This window comes from Bactrocera dorsalis, chromosome 2 (assembly GCF_023373825.1).
Source record: "Bactrocera dorsalis isolate Fly_Bdor chromosome 2, ASM2337382v1, whole genome shotgun sequence".
Lineage (NCBI taxonomy): Eukaryota > Metazoa > Arthropoda > Insecta > Diptera > Tephritidae > Bactrocera > Bactrocera dorsalis.
Genome location: NC_064304.1, coordinates 29,827,561 through 29,848,007, shown reverse-complemented (window position 1 = coordinate 29,848,007; position 20,447 = coordinate 29,827,561). Strand labels below are relative to the sequence as shown.

Sequence of the window (20,447 nt, the reverse complement as noted above, 5' to 3'; positions counted from 1 at the left end):
TTAATTGTTTGCCTTTTTATTTGTAATTATCAATACCTTAATAGTACCAGAATTTTTAAATTGATTTTATAGTTAAAAATTTAAATTTGTATTTTAAACATAGAAATTTACCAAAAAAAAAAATAAAAACAATTATTTTTATAGTAGGTATTATAGTATTAAGGTGACTTACGCTCGTACAATAATTCATTTATATTTGTAAATCAAATTAAATCAATGATGTCTATATGTATGCGTGTATGTTCCAGTGTTGTATGCATGGTGTTTTACTTGCTTGTTCATATGTTGTATGGGTGCTTAAAATTAAATCTACATATTTATAGATACAATACCAGAATCGAACTATCCGTGTACTGCTTTATGAATCTCGTATTGCAAGACGTTAGATAGTTCAAAATTATAAATTCAAAGGAATAAATGAAACAAAAATTAAAAATTTAATGGAAGTTTGCCATTATTGCCATAAATACACATATGATAATGCAAATCATAAGGAAAAGGAGCCAATAGTCGATAACAACGCATACGATTTTCTGTTTTTTAAGCTATTTTCAAATATCTTATTGCAATTTTTAAGTGGAAAATAGTTTCCTTTCGAATGGTGTGGACAATTTAAATATTAGGTGAGCGCACAGCAAGCGTTTAGTTGCGTTGACCAGACGGCAGTAGGTTTAATTGTTGTATTTATATTTTCTAATAGAAATATAGAGCTGTTTTTTTTTCAGCTTAAATGTGAGCTGAGAATGGTTATAACTATAAGGAAATTTAGCTGGACGAAGCCAAAGCAGTGAACTTTCTGCTAGAAACACCTTTGAAAAACTCCAATCCTTACAAGAACTCTAAAAATATTAAACGTTAAGCGGATTGCGGCTTTACAGGTTAGGCAGGCTTTCAAGAACAGCTAATAAAAAATGAACATTGAAGAAATACTCATTATGCAAACGCTTTATTTATTCATTTGCATAGAAGCAATTAGGTGGGATACATATATACATACATATAAGCAAAGTTAGAAAAACAATACAAAAAATTCGTTGTATTGTTATTGAGCACACTCTAAAAAGGGTCAGTGCTGTTAAGAATTAGTTATTTTTTGAATATTTTAGGGAATCTGTGCAAATGCACATTTGAAAAGCGTCACTGCAGTGTAACCAACTGCCGTCCGCATTCCTTAGCAAACGCTTAAGCATCACTCAAAAAAAAAAAATCAGAATTAAATTATTTCACAATTGTAAGCGTGTTATTTGAAGCCTATTTTGTAACATCTAACCGTTGGTAATACAATCTGCGCTCGCATATTGTATATATACTTTCTAAATCAATGTTGATAAAACTATTTAACTGAATTTCATAAGTAACTTAACTTAATTGCAAATCTAAAGGAGTATTATTATGTAAGACAACTTTTTTTTTTTTGATTAACTAAACATTTATAATGAGCTTGATACTTATACATCTTGTTTACATTTAGTTGTACTTCACTCTGAATTATTCATTTATTCAATTAATTTGTATTTGTTTGAACATGTTTTTAAGTATTGTAGAGCGAATAAGCGTGTTTAAAGTGTTATATACTCCTACAAAGAAATATACTCCTTATGTTTTGTTTGACTCACAGAAGCGAATACATTTTTAGCTTTAAAATTTTAACCAAATGTTGTGACGGATCAAGTTAAAATTCTTTTCTTTTTTACGTTTCCTTTTTTGCTGTTTTCCGCATCCTTTCATTTAAATTATGTAATTATTTCAATATGCTGCCTGTTTCTGCGTACTAAGTGCTAAACTTGGATCAATGCGTTCGACATAGTATCGGCTAGAACGCTTTCTTTCTTTCCTATGTATAATTATGCCATAATTAATCTTAAAATATTTGCTTCTTGGTTTAAAATTTTACATCACGTCTAGACTTCTTTCTGCTGGCCGGTGTTCATAAAATGTTTCTGTTTGAAAATTAGTCGCGGCAATTTATTGTTTGCATTTTTTGTTTAATGAATTTGCTTTTAAATTATTTTCAGGTCAATTTGCGTTTTCGTTTCAACGGTTTCTGGTTGCTTGCTTGCTGGTTGTAGGTGTTGTTTTCTATTTATATTAGCTTATTGAGTCCACTCACAGTTGTTGGCGCTTTTGAACTATTGGACCTCTGATGGCTCTGGTATGTTAGAAGCAGACGAAAGATGGTTATTAGGGTCTGGTGCATTCAGGGGCTGCAAGAAAAAGAGAAAATAAATTCTATATTTTTGGTTTGTTAAATGTTAGTAATATAATTGAGATAATTCAATTATAACAGAAAAATTACAACAAAAAATGTAAGTGAAGAAATTAAAATGTTAAAATAATTTAATTTTACTGTAGATGAACTCTCAATTTCAATAAAACGCAATGTCAAATTAGTTATGTACATATTCTAGGTATTTTTGACGAAACGGTCTTGTAGTATTTGAGTTTTAAATTAATTGTTATGTTATTTATTTTTAATTTATGAATATAAAGAAAAAATATTTTTTTGAATTAATAATTTTTTAAAATAATATTTCATTAATTATTTAATAGAGTTACATAAATGCATTGTGAGCATTATTAATTTAAAAAGTGTAAGCTTAGGTCATTTTCACCAATTCTTGTTGAAATTTTAATCTCCGAAAGCATGCATGCTTTTTTTTTTGTAGTAACAGTTTCAAAGGTTTGGCCTTTGGGAGACGGATATCAACAAGTTATCAATTAATAATGTTTAATGAAAACTTAAGCAATAGTAAATGCTTTTTATAAGCCGAATAACGTAAAACACAATATTACTTGGAAGACTTTAAACAGTCTTGAAATTATTTTTGCTGAGTGTATGATCGCATATACATGTAAGTACATACAGCCCAAAATTTAAATTATTTAAAAAGTGAAAGCCTAATCTTAATCAATTTTTTTTTTTTTTTCAATTGAAAAACTAATCGTGCATATGTACACTAAATTACTATACTAATTTATTTTTTGAGAACCTTAATTTTAAATTTGTGAAATATATTATTTTTATATTTATATAACATATACATACATACATATGTATGTATGTACATGTGTGCATTTATTTTCTCAATTCAAATAAAAAAAGTTTTTACTCCGATTTTTGGGACTATATTTATTATTTTTAAGTTCAAAAATATTTTTTAATCATTATTTGGGATAAAAAATTATTTAAATAAATATTGTATGCCCCCAAATATTACAAAAAGAATTTTCAATAAAGGTCATTAATTGGAAAATGCTGTAATGCTTTTAATAAAATTAAACAAATTCGATAAAGCACTTGTTAATTATTTAGTAATAATACTGAATAGTAAAACAATTTTCACATCATTGAGCAACTTTAATGTAAAAAAAAAAACAGAATACAAGCAAGAATTCGTCAGAAAATAAATTTGAAATTAAAAAATTTAGATTTCAAAATAGGAAGTTAGAATTATTTAGTACATTTTAATTATTAAAAAAATACAAATAATTATTCGGTATAAAATTTTAATTATTTTAATAGGCGTAACAATGTGTCAATCAATAATAATCAAATGTGTCAATTATAGATTATCAGGCTCTTTAACAAAGGCGATAAATCCATGAATATATACATATTATTTATTGTATTGGACACACACATTTCAAAACCCATAAAAGTACACACACATACATATTTACATAGAGCTAAATACTTCAATTAGAAATTTAAAGCTAATATTACATAATCAATCAACCAAATGGAAACTAACAACAACAAGGTACATACATACTATATCAACGAGCTGGTGATAAGAACAAATTTAAACAACTTTTACTAGTAAAACAAACAAGAAACTGCAATTGTTTAGAAACATATACATAGAAAGCACAGCAATGGAAAAGTGCTTAAATGATGCAAATACAGGATGTATTAATCATTTACTGGAGTTCGCTTTCATTTGCATATGGCTGCGCATATACATACATACATACATATGTAAGAAATCAACATCCATATAAAAATATGGATATATTAAGTAAGTATGCGCATATTTAGGGCTGGAAAGTCAGAGCGTTCAATTACTAACAAATCTACTACACTAAACAATGCTAACACTAACAACAACAACATACAATCAACAGCAGTAACAAGAACAACAACAGCAACACATATCTATACCTACCGATTTACTACTCACAAGTCCATGTTGTAGTCCAACTTGCGGTGGTATATGCACCGACGGCACCGTAGGAACTGGCGACGGATTCACTACCGACGGCGGCGGTGGAACGATAAGTGCACTGCCAGCTGCACTATGCGGTACATCATGTGTAGTACTGTGGGCCTGTTGCAGTCCGCTCGTTGCATAATATCCGCCATTTAATCCTGTTTGTTTGTATACATACATATATGTAGCATATAGCATAGTAACATCGTTAATATTGAAATACTTGCAGCATCAGAACTATAAGAACTACAATTTTATCTCTACTAACTATCTATAAATGCAGCAGTTTTTTGTTTGACATAATGCATAATACAATTTGCTCATTGAAAGTTCATACATGTGTACGTAAGTACGTTTGTGTGTCTATGGGAATTAATTTAAAGTGAGTTTTGTAAAAATTCCTTTTATGTATTTTGTTAAAAAAGGATCCTAAAGAGAAATAGATTATCATATAAACATCCATTCACGCGGGCACACGGTTATATAAAAATAGGCAAACAGTTAAAGAAGACAATGGCAATGATTTCGGCGTTTTATAGGTTTATTCAATATTAATTATTATATTTTTAGGCGGTTGTTGTTATTGCAGTAGCATAAAACAATATTGTCAATGCTTTAATATAAATGGCTGCTGTGATGACAGTTTATGCCTGGATGGCAACCCAATCCTACCGTTGACGTAGATCCAACTTCGCTGCACGGCCAAATGGCTAAGATCAATGGCTAATATCGCTAAGATCATAGTACGTACTATATTTGTCCTATTGCTGTTTTATACTATAGTTACCACGGCGAAAAACTGTTTTTCATTGCTGCCGAAAATTGTTTAAATCACCCAAACTAAACAAAATTAGACTTAAATGTAAACATTAACGAATGTCCATCCTATATGCGTATCTAATCAAACAATTATCTGATATTACCAAAAAATTAAGAGTAATACTTGAAAAGTAAAAATTTGCATGTGTAAGAGCTGAAAAGCATACTCAACTATTTGACGAACTATACTTTAATAAGATTTTTTTTGAAGGCATTCGAAAAATGCGTGTAACTCCTCTTTAACAAAAAAAAATCAACAAAAAACTTCAACTTAGACTGAACCTAAGCTAAAATACTCTTACCGTAACATTCCTTATTGCATAAAGGGTATAAAAAGATCTTTGTCTTGATTTTGATCGGTCAATTTGAATGACAGCTATATGCTACAGTTGTGCGATCTTAAAAATGTAGTCGGGGATTGGACAATAATCAAAAGATTTTCATACAAGAACTTTAACTTAATTGCTATATGGTACAGTAGTTCGATATTGGCGACTTCGACAAATGTGCAGCTTCTACAACACTAGAAACTCTAGAAACACACGTTTAAAATTGCACCATATTGCATGTCAGTGTTGAAAATTCATACTAACTCACATACAAATCAATTCATACATAAAAACCTATATCAATTAATTCATAGCCTTCTTCGAAGCGTAGCTCGTTTGTTCCTATGATAATGAATTTCTTTCTATTCTATCGGTATTTGCTTATGTCACTTGTTTGTTCGATTCGCCACTCTCCAAGATACACAAGCACACTGCGAATTGTAACTGTAGCTATTTTAGTACAATTTTTGAAATTCGTGGGATTGATGGAAACGAATATGCTGCACAAAACAAACTGTAAGTGTAAGTGAATGAGAAAGGAATTTGTCATGTTGTGCTACAATTCCGAAATTCCATTTTCCTTGGAATTGCTAATATTGCAGCTAAAGCCGATATAGTTAAGTACTTGGTGGTCGATATGTTTCGTAAGTAAATCTAGTTTCTAACCTAAGTGATTTATATTTAGCTTTAATAAATTTACTGACTTTCATTCGCAGCATTCGTTTTTTGTTTTGTAGTTTATATATAAAACTTTTTATATAACATTTTTTTTTGTGCATAAAATTTTCTATTTCACTTATATATACAAAATTTTGCTCTCGCTTAATGATTCCATCATCCCAGAAAATTTCAAATGCCTTCGCAAAAACAAAAAAAAAGAAGGAAATAACTCTAACAACATAAGAGACTCAATGGTATTCATTTGTTTGCGAAAACTAAATGCAACCGAGAAAAGCCGACAATTCGCAGCGATGTTGACTATGTACAAGTATATCCAAGAAATTATGCTTAAAGAAAAGAGTTTAGCGCGTTTGTTTTTAGAATTTAGTTTATTTTTGTTTTGTTTTTTGTTTCTCTGGAAAAGTTTAATTTTATTTAGCTTTCACAGTTATTAAAAATATTTATACAATACAAAATAACAGTTTTCATCTCATTTTACTTTCTTTTGCATCATTGTCTTGACCATAATTATGATCATTTTAATCTGTTGTTTTAACTTCAATCTTTACTCTTCCTTATTTAAACTTATACTTTTATGTGTCTCATATACTTATTATAATATATTAATGTATGTATAATTTCTTTTGCATTAGTTTTTTTTTTTTACTTTTTTGTTTTTGTTTTTGAATTTGCAATGTGGGAGTGGGTGCTCAGTATACATATTCCTTTGCAATTAACAGTGGATGTAGATGTGATTGCAGTGGTGATGGTTGCGGTCGTTGTATGCAAGTAGCTGCAGCTGGGCAAATGGCGACACGTCGCTGACAACATTCACAATTCCAGACTTTGTTCTTTATAACAAATAATTTACAGTTTTTTTAGTGAATCTACGTTTACGACAAAGTATAAAATTAAAGGCATAGAAAAAAATCGGTTTTGTTGTATTTTTCACTTCACTTTTCGCTCACTGCCTTTTTGAACTTGCACTGTCGCCTGCGCGCATTATTTGCGGTTAATTTGTGCAAATTATCCCTACTTTGTAAACTACAATTTATATTTCAAGGTAAATATTTGGAATTTATAATAACCATAATTCAAACTGAGAATCAAGACAGTGAAAGTCAAATGTGGAAATGTGCCTCATATCAATATTACAAAACTAATTGCAATTTTTTATTTGGTTATTACAGAAATAGATACGGAAGGACATTTAAGCATTTAATGTAGTTTCTATATGAGTTTCTTTGTAATTATACTGCATACGCACACGTATAGTTTCATGTATACATAAGCGTATGTTGCAAGCGTAAAAATATTTCACACTTAAGAAAGCTCTGAGATGCGTTAACACCCTTTCTGTGTTGCAGTTGCTTTATGTGACAGCTAAAATGCTTGGAAAATAATACAACTATATATTTCGTGTGATTTAATTAACAGTAATTTAAGTTCATTACACTTTCCCACAGCGTTTTCACAGTGAACGAATACAGCTGCGAAGAAAATAATAAACGAAATGTTCGCGCACATTTTCACACGATAAATTTGCGTGCGTGTCTGTGTTTGCATTGTTCAGCATGCTAATATTTTTAATCATAAAACTACATACTATTTTCTTTTCTGAACTTATAAATCGATTTTATATTTTTATTATTTACTTTATTTTTACTTTTATATAATCGTATCTCTAAATTAATATTATTAAATTTAAAGTATTTTAAATGTACATAATCTATTCTGTTTTAGTATATTTTAAGTTTGTTAGGTTAGATGTTAAAATTTTTGTTATATCTTTTCTCATCGTCCTTCATGTTGCTAATGTTCATTCATTCATTTATTTGTTTGCTTGTTTTATCCCGCACATCTATTTTTTGTCATTGTTGTTGTTGTTGTTGTATTAAAGAAGAATATCAGCTGTGTAGCAGTTTATAGCAACGGTTTGATCGTAAATCTTTCCTATCATATATAGTATTGTTTGTTGTTACACACTGTTAGCTTAATTATTTCGCATCCAAAATGGCAACTGTTTGTTTTTAGGTTAGAATTTAGGCAAATCAATTTTGAACTGTTCGCTACATACGTTTTCGATATATGCACCATATATGTATGTATGTATTGGTAGTTAAAAATAAACAAGGATGATGAGACCATTTAAAGAGCAGATTTTCATTTTTCTTATTAAAAGTTCTTTAGACAAAGCTTAAAACCATCCAAACTTAATTATAATTACAAGAAGAAACAAACCAATGTTTTTGCATATATATATTACGTTCATGTAAAAATAATTGTTTGAGGTTATAGTTATACTATCAACTACAGTTTTATTTGATTTTTGAAAGTCAGTAAATTTTTGCTTGCTTTAATTATAAAATGTACATAAAATGAATATAAAATGTTAAGTAGTCATTATGTGCACAGATATGGTACACAACTGCTTACAAAATATAGAAATAACTTCTTCATTCCTCTTCTATGATTTATAAACGATTGTTTGCTTTACAATAATGAATAAGACACACTCTTACAATTAACATCCATTAACACACAAAATACTTTAGCATTATGTCCTGTATACATTTAACGACCTTAACTCTTAAATTACACCAGCAGGCACCCAATATTCGAATTCGGTTGGATGCCAAGTGGATGTATAATTATGTTTTGATGTGTAGTTGTCGTTCACTTTTAAGTTTATTATTAGCTTGTTAAAGATTTTGTAGCATATATGTATATCACAAGGAAATTTTATGAATGCTATCAAATATTTTGCTTGCTTTTTAAAAATTATTATTTATTTTACTGACGAATTCTTTGAAGAGGAAACATTACCATCTTGTGTGGAACCATTTTTATGGTTGCACTTTTTCATATTGTAATATACAAATATGTCAAAAAAGAAAAATAATTTCGGTCGTTGAACTAACAAAAATGCGAAAACTCTAACCTAACGCAAAGAAGGGAAAATTACAATATAGAACAAATTCAAAAAAGTTTGGAATAAAGCAATGGGAAAACAAGAAGAAATATTTAAACAGCAAATAAACTTAGTAAAACACAATTGAATTCAAAAGAAAAAGGTGCTAAAACAGAATGCAAAAATTGTAGTATTCAAATAACACTAATATTTTTAACACGGACGGTGCGCTTATAGCTCTTTAGGAAAATATTATATTTCTTTTTTCCAAGACTTTTAATTTCAAAAATGTGTTCTTTGAAATACATATATTTTTAGCACTCACTTTTTAAAAACGGGTTTTGTGTATAATGAGGACGTTAGGAAATATTAGTTGACCAAATCAAATTTATAAAGAACACAAAACAAACATAAAGAAAATTTTCAATTGACAATAGGGTGCGTTTGATGAGACACGAAAGAAATTCATTGATCTGATGTGCATATAAACAAGTAAATAAAGAAATAAGAGTTAATTTTGAAAGTACAGAGAAAAAAACAAGGAAAAAAAAGACAATATATATGAACAGTTACGTCGTGACATAAATTAGCGAAATTAGAAAAATTGTAATAAAAATCATGTACATTTGTACAATTTCACTTTCTGATGCAGATATGCATATATACATACTGAATAATAAAAAATTCTGGAATTTGGAAAGCCCTAATGCGTATAAATACAAGGTCAGCAGTTCAGTATGCGAAAACAGTCAGAGACTATAAAGTGTAGATAAGAATCATAAAATATATTTGAATGAACTGCGCATTGAAAAGTTAAAACAAAAAATCCATTGTGAAAATCAAGAGTACTCTAACCAAACCGTCGTGTATGTATGTTTTTGTGTGTTCTGACAAAATCGGATTTCTTGCAACAAACTTCACTGTCGCGATTGATTTTTCAATATATGTATATATTTTTATTTTATTTTTGTATACTGTATGTATGTATACATATAGAGCGCGTATGCTAATGAAGGAGGGTAAATGAGTTTGGACATAAATACAACTATGTACATATTGTACATATGTACACACACTATTAAGCTCATGTATTGTACAACTGCATGACTTTTTTATTATTAAGGAAATTGAAACATATGTATGTATATGCTCAGCTACTGATGCGCTGCTGTAAACCTAATTAAATTTGTCTCAAGAAATTCATTTCTTTTCCTCTCTCGCTATATTATGTGCATTGAATTTTTATCTCTTTTTTTGACTTGTTACTATATGCTTATTATAATTATTTTGCTTTTTCTTTGTTGGTTGGTATTGTGATTCTATGCACTAATCTAATTGTGTTTTTTGTTTTATTTTACTTTTTTTGTTTTGCAGATTCGCATTTATATTAGATTCTTAAATAGTCCTTATTATGATTTACTGTTTTGTGTTTGTGGTTTTATATTCTTTGCATCTTTTTAAATATTTCAATATACTGTATTATGCTCTGTTTTTAGTTTGCAGGTTTTATTACACTCAATATTTATATTTTAACTCTATTTTTGTGGTGTTTTTTATTTAAATTTAATTGTATTTAAACCTGTTTGCTTTATATTCAGTTTTCGCGCTTATTATAATTTGCAATGTTTCTCTTCTATTTCCTCTTTTTGTTTTCTTGGTAATTATTAAAGTTACGTTTAGTTTAAAATATTACTTTCACTTTTCTGGATTTGATAATATTTGTAGTTTACCTTCTGAATACACTGCCGCAGCTGCAGCAGCAGCAGCCACAGCTGGTGTTCGCAAGAAATATTCCTTATTAACACAATTCCTTAAGACGTCTGGAATATTGCCGACTATTGCCCGTCGTATCTCCGTTGCTGCCATTTCTCGCAACTCGGTTGCGGATGCATCGCTGAAGAAGGCTGCATGTGGTGTACATATAAGATTTGGAGCATCTTTAAGGGCTCCCTGCAAAAAATAATGTGTTATTAGTAATTGTTTGTATTGCCAAATATACATACTAAGAATAAATTATCTAGTTATGCATAAATTGGCAATTAGAGTCTTACTTGGAATACATTGTAGGGCTCGTTTTCGTGCACATCTAAAGCTGCAGCTCTTATTCTGCCTTGTTTTAGAGCCAGTGCCAAGGTCTCGTCATCAACCAGCCCGCCTCGTGCTGTGTTTACCAAAAATGCACCAGGTCGCATCTGTTATAATAAAAAAAAAGTTAATGTAAATAATCAAACTAATAGATTAAAGACACCGGTGGCACACTAATTACCACATCCTTACATATTTCCATAGTACTAATTGAAAATTGAAGATAACGGTATTTAGGAAATTTTTTCTATATTAATAAATTAATAATTTGACCTTATAAAACAGACACTACTGAAATGCTTGTGATCGGTTTCAAATAAGTGTGCCTTTATTTCATAAAGACAGGTACGCCATTCACTGAGAGGGAATCGGCGAAGGCTTTAATGTCTAAATTTATTTTATGTTTTTTTGAGATGTGTTGGTCTCTTGATCAAGCTGTTTCAAAATAGATTTGAGGTTATACTTTAGTGCCCATACGGGTATGTTAATTAGTGTACCACCCCTGTATAATGATTTCTTTTTTAATTAAGGAACAGTATCATACCTGTTTAATTGTGAATTCGTTAATTAAGTGGTGGTTGTGTTCGTTGAGTGTACAATGCAACGACACACAATCCGATTGAAACAGCAAATCTTGTAGGGTGTATACACGAGTTAGACCAAGCGATTTGTCAATACCATCCGGAAGATAGGGGTCGTAAAATATAACATTAAAGCCAAATGCTTTTGCTCGCAAAGCGACAGCGCTGCCAATGCGACCAAGTCCTACAAGTCCTAAGGTATCTCCTCGAATCCTTGCGCAACCCTACAAACAATTTATGAAATTTTTTTGATATAAAAATTTTTTGTTATTTTTCAAAATATTTAACATACATGCGCTGCTTCTCGAACTTGTTCAGGACCAGTGAATTTTTTGCCTTCGCGCACCATATTCGCCAGCCAATAGGTTCTTCGATACAAATTCAATATCAAACACATTGTTGTATCTGCTACTTCCTCAACACCATAACCCGGTACATTACAAACGGCAATACCTAGTTCACCCGCTGCTTTCACATCGATATTGTCCGTACCGCTACCAATCCGCACTATAATACGTAAAGCTTTGAATTTTTCCAAATCCTCTTTTGTAAGGATTATAGTATGCCACATTAGTGCGCCGACAGCTTCATTTAAAACCTATTATGGATTGAATTTATATTAAATAGGAACTTTAAAATTACTTAAGCTAACTACAATTTTACCTTTTCATGAATCTCGGATGTACTTTGTGCGTCGCAGAAGGCCACTGTGGCCACATCTTTCAGTATAGGCATTTCAATTGAACAGTCGCGTCCATCAAGTAACGCAACCAATGGACGTGCCTGCAACGGACCATTGGCGAATGTGCCTTTCACGTCTAAGCGTGAACGCTTCGGTAACATCATATTTTTATCCATTGTGTGTTACTACCGTATTTTTGTATTTAAAACTACGTTTTCGTTTTCCAAGTCTATGTTAATATGTATGTTTGTTAATACACTCTTCCTGCATTATATGAACGAAAGAAAGAAATTAAATTATGGTATCATAATCAAAATGTTTTGATAATAACAGACTTTAGTAATAGTAAGCAATACTTACCTCTATAAATAATATAAAACTTTGACCTTAAAAAAGAAATGTGATGAATTGCAATTTTTCGGTTTTCCAACTAAGCGCAATCGTTCGTTATTTGCACTCCCTTTTCCACTTGAGTTCAGCTATGTAAAGCGTAAAATTATACCACACAGATTTTCTCAGATATTTCAACTGGCACAACGATTACAATTTAATACAAATGTAGGTCCTTCATACATAATAACTTCATTTCATTCATGTTGAGTTATCCATTTTACCTGAAAAATGTTAATTAAAATTTATCTTTAAAATTTAATTAAAAATTGTGGTAAAATATAACATTTCAGAAACATCGCTGGCGAGGTGACAGATAGCCAGATATATAATATAATAATTTTTAATTTAAAACTTTACAACAAAGTTATAAAAACTGAAGTTTATATTAGCAGATAGTAGATACGCGTTTATCGATTTTGTGATGAAATTATTTTTAAGATTATTTTCAAAAACATAGTTTACAATATTTGACAGTGGACACTATTGACAGTAAACTCATTGCTTCTTTTTAATTTTGTGCCAGCATTTAATAAAAAGCATCATAAAAAATTATGCAATTTTTTTATTAATTCAACTAAGAATTTAGCTAAGCATTGTTATTGGGACACTGGCCATTGCAAGTTGAATAGGCATCTACACAGTATGGGCCTATCCTCTTGCGCTAAATGCCGGTTCTGCGACAGGGAGCCTGAAACCCCGGAGCAACGGGATCGCATTGCCTCGCTAGCGCCCGCCAGTCTATTGGACTTCATTAATGCGCTGGGGCTAAGCGAGTCAATGTAAGTTAGGAGAGGGCACATTCCTCAAATTCATTCATTCATTCATTGTTATTGGGATCATCCCCACTGTAGGAAATTATTGTTTTTATACACCGAACACATGAAACGTGTGCATACGCGAATTAATTCCTAAGCTTTTATGATATCGATCTTAAATTTTGCACATGTCAGTTTCTCCCCAAGGAGCTACCTATTTGTAGTTATTGTAGCAGCAGTAAATATTCAAGAAGTGAATGGTGCCGAGTTGTCGGTCCTTGCCCTGATAAAAAATTCGAGTTCGTTCCGGTTACCTAGACCAGACTGAAGTGGGAACGGTTCATTTGGCGGAACCGCGAATCTTATATTCGAAACTATATTTATTTAACAAAGTATCTTTAGTAAATAAGGTACATAGTAGATAATTGTCCAACGCAGCGCTATAATCTTTCCGAACAATTTATTCAGATTGAACAACTATAGCACATAAACTGTCATATAAACTGATCAATCAAAAACAAGACTTGATGGTTCTTTGTATTGCAAAACTTGGCTAGAAACAACTAACAAAGCGTTTTCCGTTGGATGCAAACTATTATCCCACTGAGATGTTTAAAAAATACTGGGAAACCGTTGAAATCACTAGTGACAACAAGTTTCATTTGAAAAAATGTATAAAATCAAAATAAAGTTATTTCCTCTTATCCTTCTTCGATTATGATCTTGTTAAACAAGGTAGACACAAGTGTAATATGTAATGTAAATAGGTTTAGTGAATTAAAAAAAACCTCAATTGATTCCAGTATTCTACTTAGTATTTATAATATCAAAGATATGCTATGTTAGCACTTGTACGATAACCTTCAACTTCATCACTTTCCATCTAAGTACATATGGCATATGTATCGTAATCGTATTTAAAAGACAACTTAGTTTTGTTGACTTTAAGAAAATCACAGTCCGAAATAACTGCAATTAGTTTCACGAAAATGCAAACAATCTCGAAGATTTTTAATTACATTTGTACATATTCAAGAATATACATACATACATATGTAGCTATAAAATATACACATTGTATTCAGACTGCGTTCACATTTACGTGGGATTAGAATAAAATTCTTATCAGTTAAATATGAAATAGTGCAAACGGTATGCAATAATGCCAAAACGAATGCACTAACGTCAATTTTGATATGTATGTAAGTATTACATTTGCGTTTATAAACCAAGCTTAAATTTTAGTCTTGTCGCTGACTTAATGCAGAACAGAAACAAAAATACATACATATATCCACAAGTAGTGGCCGTTAGATTGTATATACATATATATGTATATGTTCATGTTCACAATATCTGCACGTTATATGCGTACTTCAAACCAATGCATGTTTTACTAACACATTCAATTGATCACAGTAGCTAGCTCTACTGTACAAATATGAAAAACACAGAAATAAATAATACAACAAACATATTTACGTATACATACATATATGTATATGTGTAGAATACAAAATGCGGTACTTTCAAAGATAAGACTGAAAATGAAATTCTATTTCAGGCAGCTGAAAGATATAGCGCGCAATTGTGAAATCATTAACACCTGCTGTCCCTCTCCATCAACATACCCTTTAGGTGCAGCTAGCTTTTGATTACGAGTTCGCACAATTATGTACATACGTGCATACGAACGTATGTACATATGTATGTAAACGCATATGAATGTATATATGTATGTTTATATGAAGGCTACATAGGCAGCTATTCAGCTTCGTTTCTGACGAATGATAAGATTAGGATTTGTTTTTGCTGTTTTTGTGTTGAACAATTTGATGACGTGCGAAAGCAAAATATTCCAAACGATCATAGACAACAAAATTAAGGTCTGAGTATTTACAATATATTTACATACACATACATATATGTACCCATTTAGAAATATACTTTATAGATTGAGAATGACTAAGACGAATTTGGACATACAATTTCTATTTTCCATTATATTGAATTAATGCTATAAAATTGATAATTGATTATTTAATAAAAATTAATATTTGTATTAAAACATATTTTTGTTCGTAGATATTTACCAGCGCAAAAAAAAAAGTTTATATATCCGTCTATTCTGCGATTTATGTATCCAAATATGGATTAAAATTTCTTAAACTAAAACTATCTCTATATTATTGTGACTAAAAAAACACATAATACATGTGCTAAAATTCATAAAGAGTTCTGCATATGTATTTAAATAAATATTTATGTTACTCTTCATTTGCGACTGTAACATGGTTGCAGGTATTTTGTATCGCTTGAGCATTGGGATAGGATTCTTATATACAGTTGAAAATACAAGTGAAATTAACACGAATTTATTCTACTACTCAAAAGCAACCCGATCGTATTACCAATATAAACTAACTTATGTACTCGACATAAGCGCGTATTAATGAACTTGCGTGCGTAGCACATTTAATGTGTGTGCCAACGTACATATGTAAGCGCTTATTGAAAATATGGCAACAAACTGAGCCGGTAAACATTCACTTCCATCCAATGGTTGATTATCAGTAAGTTAAGCTATGTAGCAACACAATTGACATTCTACAAATGCAAAAAACCGGTTTCGATTGCCATTAGTTCTTAAAAAAAAATCTAAAAACTGAAATGAAAAAATAACCCTATAAAGATTGGCATTTATAAAGTTGTACCTTTCCCTCTCATGCTGCTTATGTGTATAAACGAGCAAACAAACAATAGAAGCTATTTTCTAACTCTCTTTTCACTTAGCATTGCCATAAAGTCAAAAAGATAGTTGTCTGCCTGATCGCCTGCCTGTTGGATTGTTCGTTTCGTCATTCTTCCTTAACAAAACACGATTATATATTGGCCTTAGTAAAAAAAATATGCATATAACAAATTTCATTTCAAATCCTTAGCTTCAATAGTAAATTTGTACTTAAATCATGCAACTATTATTAACAATGTTTAAAAAACAAGACTGTTATTTTATTTATAATTAATTTAACAGTAGTTAGTTTTATTTTAAAGTTCTTCTTTTGTATTTGGCGCAAGCTAATGGGGTATAATATCGTGTGTCTGACAGATATTCCAGAGTTTAACCTATGCGCAATCCAAGAGTAAACCCGATGGAACAAACGTCGTACGGGTTATTATGGTACCAGAATCGTTTAACGCTTTACTTTATTAGTCACACTGAAATGCAACAATTTATGCAAAACAAGTCACTGAAGCTATTGCAAAGAACTGGTTGCATTTCCACAACTGCTCATGCTACGTTTGTAAAATGTAACGAACTTCACGTCGCTATCGGCAACTTAAGCCACAAAAACATGTGACTCCACAAAACGTGCTGTATGCAACGGCAGATAAACCTCTTTCGTCTCAATGGCAAGGGAATAGTGTGCGTGCTCGTAATTGAATGACCGTAAGTCAGACAGGTCAGTGGGGAAATTGAAGTAGCTTAATGGCGGATGCATTGCGCGTTGTTCGAACAGACAACCCGCTAAAATATATGTATATTTACAAATGACAAATGTGTACATACACACGCAGCAGTTGGTTTTATAACTTCTCTGAAATATGCCTGTCGATTTTTAATACTTGTCCATTGCGCTCAAATGCTTCTTTTTTATCTTTTTTATATGTATGTTCAATATACAATAGCTTAGTGTTGCGTAGGTGGCAATAAGCCAAACGTCAAGAATTGCTTTAAGACAAATGCAGCGCGTAATATCAATGTCCGTTACATTTTTTATACCTATTTAAGTATAGTTTAATATTTGAAAGAATATATACCAAATATTGTATATAACTTAATTCTTATGGGATCAAATCCATTTTTTCTCACTTTCATAACATATTTAAATATGCATTCAAATATAAGACAATTTAATGCGAATACATATTCTTCTTCTTTACTGGCGTAGACACCACTTACGCGGTTATAGCCGAGTTAACAACAGCAAGGATGTCGCACAACCCTGCGGAGGGAATGTTTCGCCTTCTCACTTTACCTCGCCTTCAAACGGATGTTTTTAGGCTACCCAGAGGATACTTGGTCAAAGACCGGAAGTCGTGAGCTGCTTGAGTCATATGTAAAAGAATCGTTTCTGGCCACTCCCAAGTGAATGGAGATTAGAGAACTTTCCTCACTTGCGTGAACTTCTACACATGGCTCCATCCATGCGAATACATAGAAATCCAATATAAAAATTAAAATATTTTATGTTATATCATTATAACTTATAACGGAATCAAGCCCACATAACATAAAATAAAAGTGTGCCCGTATTAATGTCGTTATGTGTTTATTGAATTTTCCTAGTCACCATTTTTCTCAAACATTTTTATATGTATATTTATTAAAATTGACACCATGTTAATTCTATATATTATATATGTATGTATGTATATATTCAAAAGAAAAAATTTTCAGCTCAATAAACTCTATTATGGTGGGAATAAAATTACTGTACAACAAACATGAGAATTCATGTTAATTCCAACTAATTTGCTGACAATACAAATATTTTGATCAGGCTTGGGTTTGTGTACGGACATATATCAAATATGCAAACGCATGTTCACACTAGTTCTACAGATTTCACATTTTTATACATATTTACATTTTCCACTACATTCAAAAAATCCTCAAATACTGTCAAATTTTCTAGAAAATGTGTTATGAAAAAATCTATTTTTAATTTGAAACAAACAAAAAACATTGTTGCAAACGGTGCCATCCACATACTACATATCGCATTTTTATTTACATATTTATCATATTTTCAGAGTAGACATTTGTATTCGCGTATGTAACTATATATTTCCTTTGTATTTTAATTCTTTCAAAAACAAAATGTTTGTTTGCATTTTCTTCATTAAATAAAAACACCAAATTACTATCTACATATGGTTTGCTTTTTAAGCAGACGCTACAATTTGTAAAAACTGCGAACAACAAAATCTTTGAGGGCAAACGAACCTGGCAAACAAAAAAAAACCATGACTTGAAAAATCAATCATACAAAGATTACTTCACAATTGATAAAATTTCCATTGAACAAATACATTTTATATACGAAAAAAGTTTATGTCAGTGGTATTTGTTGTTTTAGTTATGTATGTTATTTTGGAGCATAAATAAATTGTTAAAAATGTGTCAACAATATTCGCCGCCATACTTGCACTAGTTATTCGCTCGCGCCATCTACACTCGTTGAAACGATCAGATTTTTGTTTCTTTTTTCTATTTCACTTTACTACTCGTTACTTTCTTTTTCTGCACGGCGTGCAAGTGTGAATAGGAGGCGGCTTATGGCTGGTGTGAAGCATTTAGCCATCAGCTTGTCAAGAAAAACTTAAATTGATTATCTTTATTGAACAACACGAGGTAACGTAAGATTATAATGCATGTCATTTAATAAGTAGTGACTATACCATTCTTGCAACACAAAAACTATTTATTTTCAAAAGTGAAACACAAAGCACTTCCTTGTATTAACCATCCCACATATCTACAAATATAATTTTGACTATGAAGCAAGGCTTACCAGTAATAGTTTTCACTATTTTAAATGGACAAAATTCACGAACGATTTGTTGAATGGTCACTATGTATGTATTGACCGACTTAAATGTGTTCTGCGACGTTGACAAGGTCTGGGAACGAAACGAACTATGACTGCGCGACAACTTTCAATTTTATTTTCTGCGATAGGCACGTCAACAAACTTTAAATTTGTTACAAGTTATAAACCATATTTTTCAAAGTGTTGCCTTTTAAGTTTATGGCCGCGGCGGCAGACCGTGGATTTTGTGGTGCTACTCGCTCACTTGTAGTAGGCTTGCTTTTTTCTGCGTTGGTTAGCCCTTTTCGCTTGTACAGAACATAAAATTTTCCTCGAACCAATCGAGCAAACACAATGTTTAAACAACTACTTTTTATTCACAAACACTTCCTTGGCTGTTCCACTAAAAATTTACACTTATTTTTTTATTTTATGTACGTTTTCTCAGCAATTTTAGCAATTTTTATAAGCAACGCGTTTTCTGACGAATCACTAAATTTTACACTCGTAGCTTTCAAAATGGCGGAAAATTATGGAGAACACGGCGATTCTTTTGCTGTCTGTGCTTCTTCTTGTTATCTTCAATTTTAGTACATAAATGACGCGATAGTGCATTTCGCACAAACCTAACATGCGAACGAATGAAAACTGAATCGCCGCAATGACAGTTGACTCGTTGCTGTTGCCGATTTTCAGTTTTCACTAGTTCAAAGGGTACTCACGAATGCTTTTTACAACAAAATTGAACCTTTCAATAAACTTAATAAGAAAACACCTCCAAAATGCACACACCTTTTCTTTACCAATGTATCACAAGGAATTTAATTTATTATCAAGAGAATATATAGAAAAAATGCAGTGCACACCAAGACCTGCGAACATAAGCAACTATTGAACTCCAGCGAATTCTATCAAACTGCGAATAATTTTAGTACACGCTGCCATGCGGCATTTCAATTTACCAGGGCTGCATTGAGGAGTTTGTTCACACAAACATCGGAAAGCGATTATTTTAGTATTCTTATTTAATTAAACCATCTGATTCCTTCATCAACACTACTAGAAATAAACACAATTCCTTATTTTGAACTCGCTTTGTACTTCTAGTTTATATAGCATACTACAAAACTAACTGAATTCTCATTTCCACTAAAAATAGACAAATGTTATTTCACTCGTTCTTGCCTACTTTGTTTATGGACAATATGCTTGTTTGCATTATTGCTAGCTACATTTGCAGTACTCATAGTTGAATTTTTCAGAATAACATGCAAAATTATGTTAACATTTATATTTGACGGTTTTTTCATACATAAAGCACAATATTACGTTTTGTTTTAACTAAATTAATTTTAATGTTCACATAGTAATATTTCCAAAACCCTTAATTGTGAATGGTAACTTTATTGTGAACTCTCTTTTAT

General features: G+C 31.0%; 1 protein-coding gene across 13 annotated transcripts; it reads right to left on the bottom strand.

Annotated features, from left to right (window-relative positions):
- Positions 1 to 19,967, bottom strand: LOC105231906 (C-terminal-binding protein). Of its 13 annotated transcripts, none has more exons than XM_029552632.2 (10): positions 19,816 to 19,947; positions 19,006 to 19,426; positions 12,639 to 12,892; positions 12,260 to 12,542; positions 11,889 to 12,194; positions 11,560 to 11,820; positions 10,982 to 11,122; positions 10,661 to 10,880; positions 4,167 to 4,369; positions 1 to 2,204 (listed from the first exon to the last, which is right to left on the bottom strand). In XM_029552632.2, the coding sequence occupies exons 4-10, from the start codon at positions 12,452 to 12,454 to the stop codon at positions 2,130 to 2,132; spliced, it is 1,401 nt and encodes a 466-aa protein (XP_029408492.1). In that variant the 5' UTR covers positions 12,455 to 12,542; positions 12,639 to 12,892; positions 19,006 to 19,426; positions 19,816 to 19,947; the 3' UTR covers positions 1 to 2,129. The 13 variants fall into 13 exon arrangements, with proteins under 13 accessions (XP_029408492.1, XP_029408495.1, XP_029408494.1 ...); XM_029552635.2 differs by having other exon boundaries at positions 4,182 to 4,369; XM_029552634.2 differs by having other exon boundaries at positions 4,182 to 4,369; positions 19,006 to 19,602; positions 19,816 to 19,931.
- Positions 19,968 to 20,447: the final 480 nt, after the last annotated feature.

Bases quoted from the DNA above. Each gene is read 5' to 3' on its own strand.
- LOC105231906 (XM_011213420.4), bottom strand. From the start codon at position 12,454: ATGGATAAAAATATGATGTTACCGAAGCGTTCACGCTTAGACGTGAAA. The intron at 12,195-12,259 runs GTAAAATTGTAG...AATCCATAATAG, and splicing joins CATCCGAGATTCATGAAAAG to GTTTTAAATGAAGCTGTCGG. The intron at 10,881-10,981 runs GTAAGACTCTAA...TATTTTTTGCAG, and splicing joins AGCCCTACAATGTATTCCAA to GGAGCCCTTAAAGATGCTCC.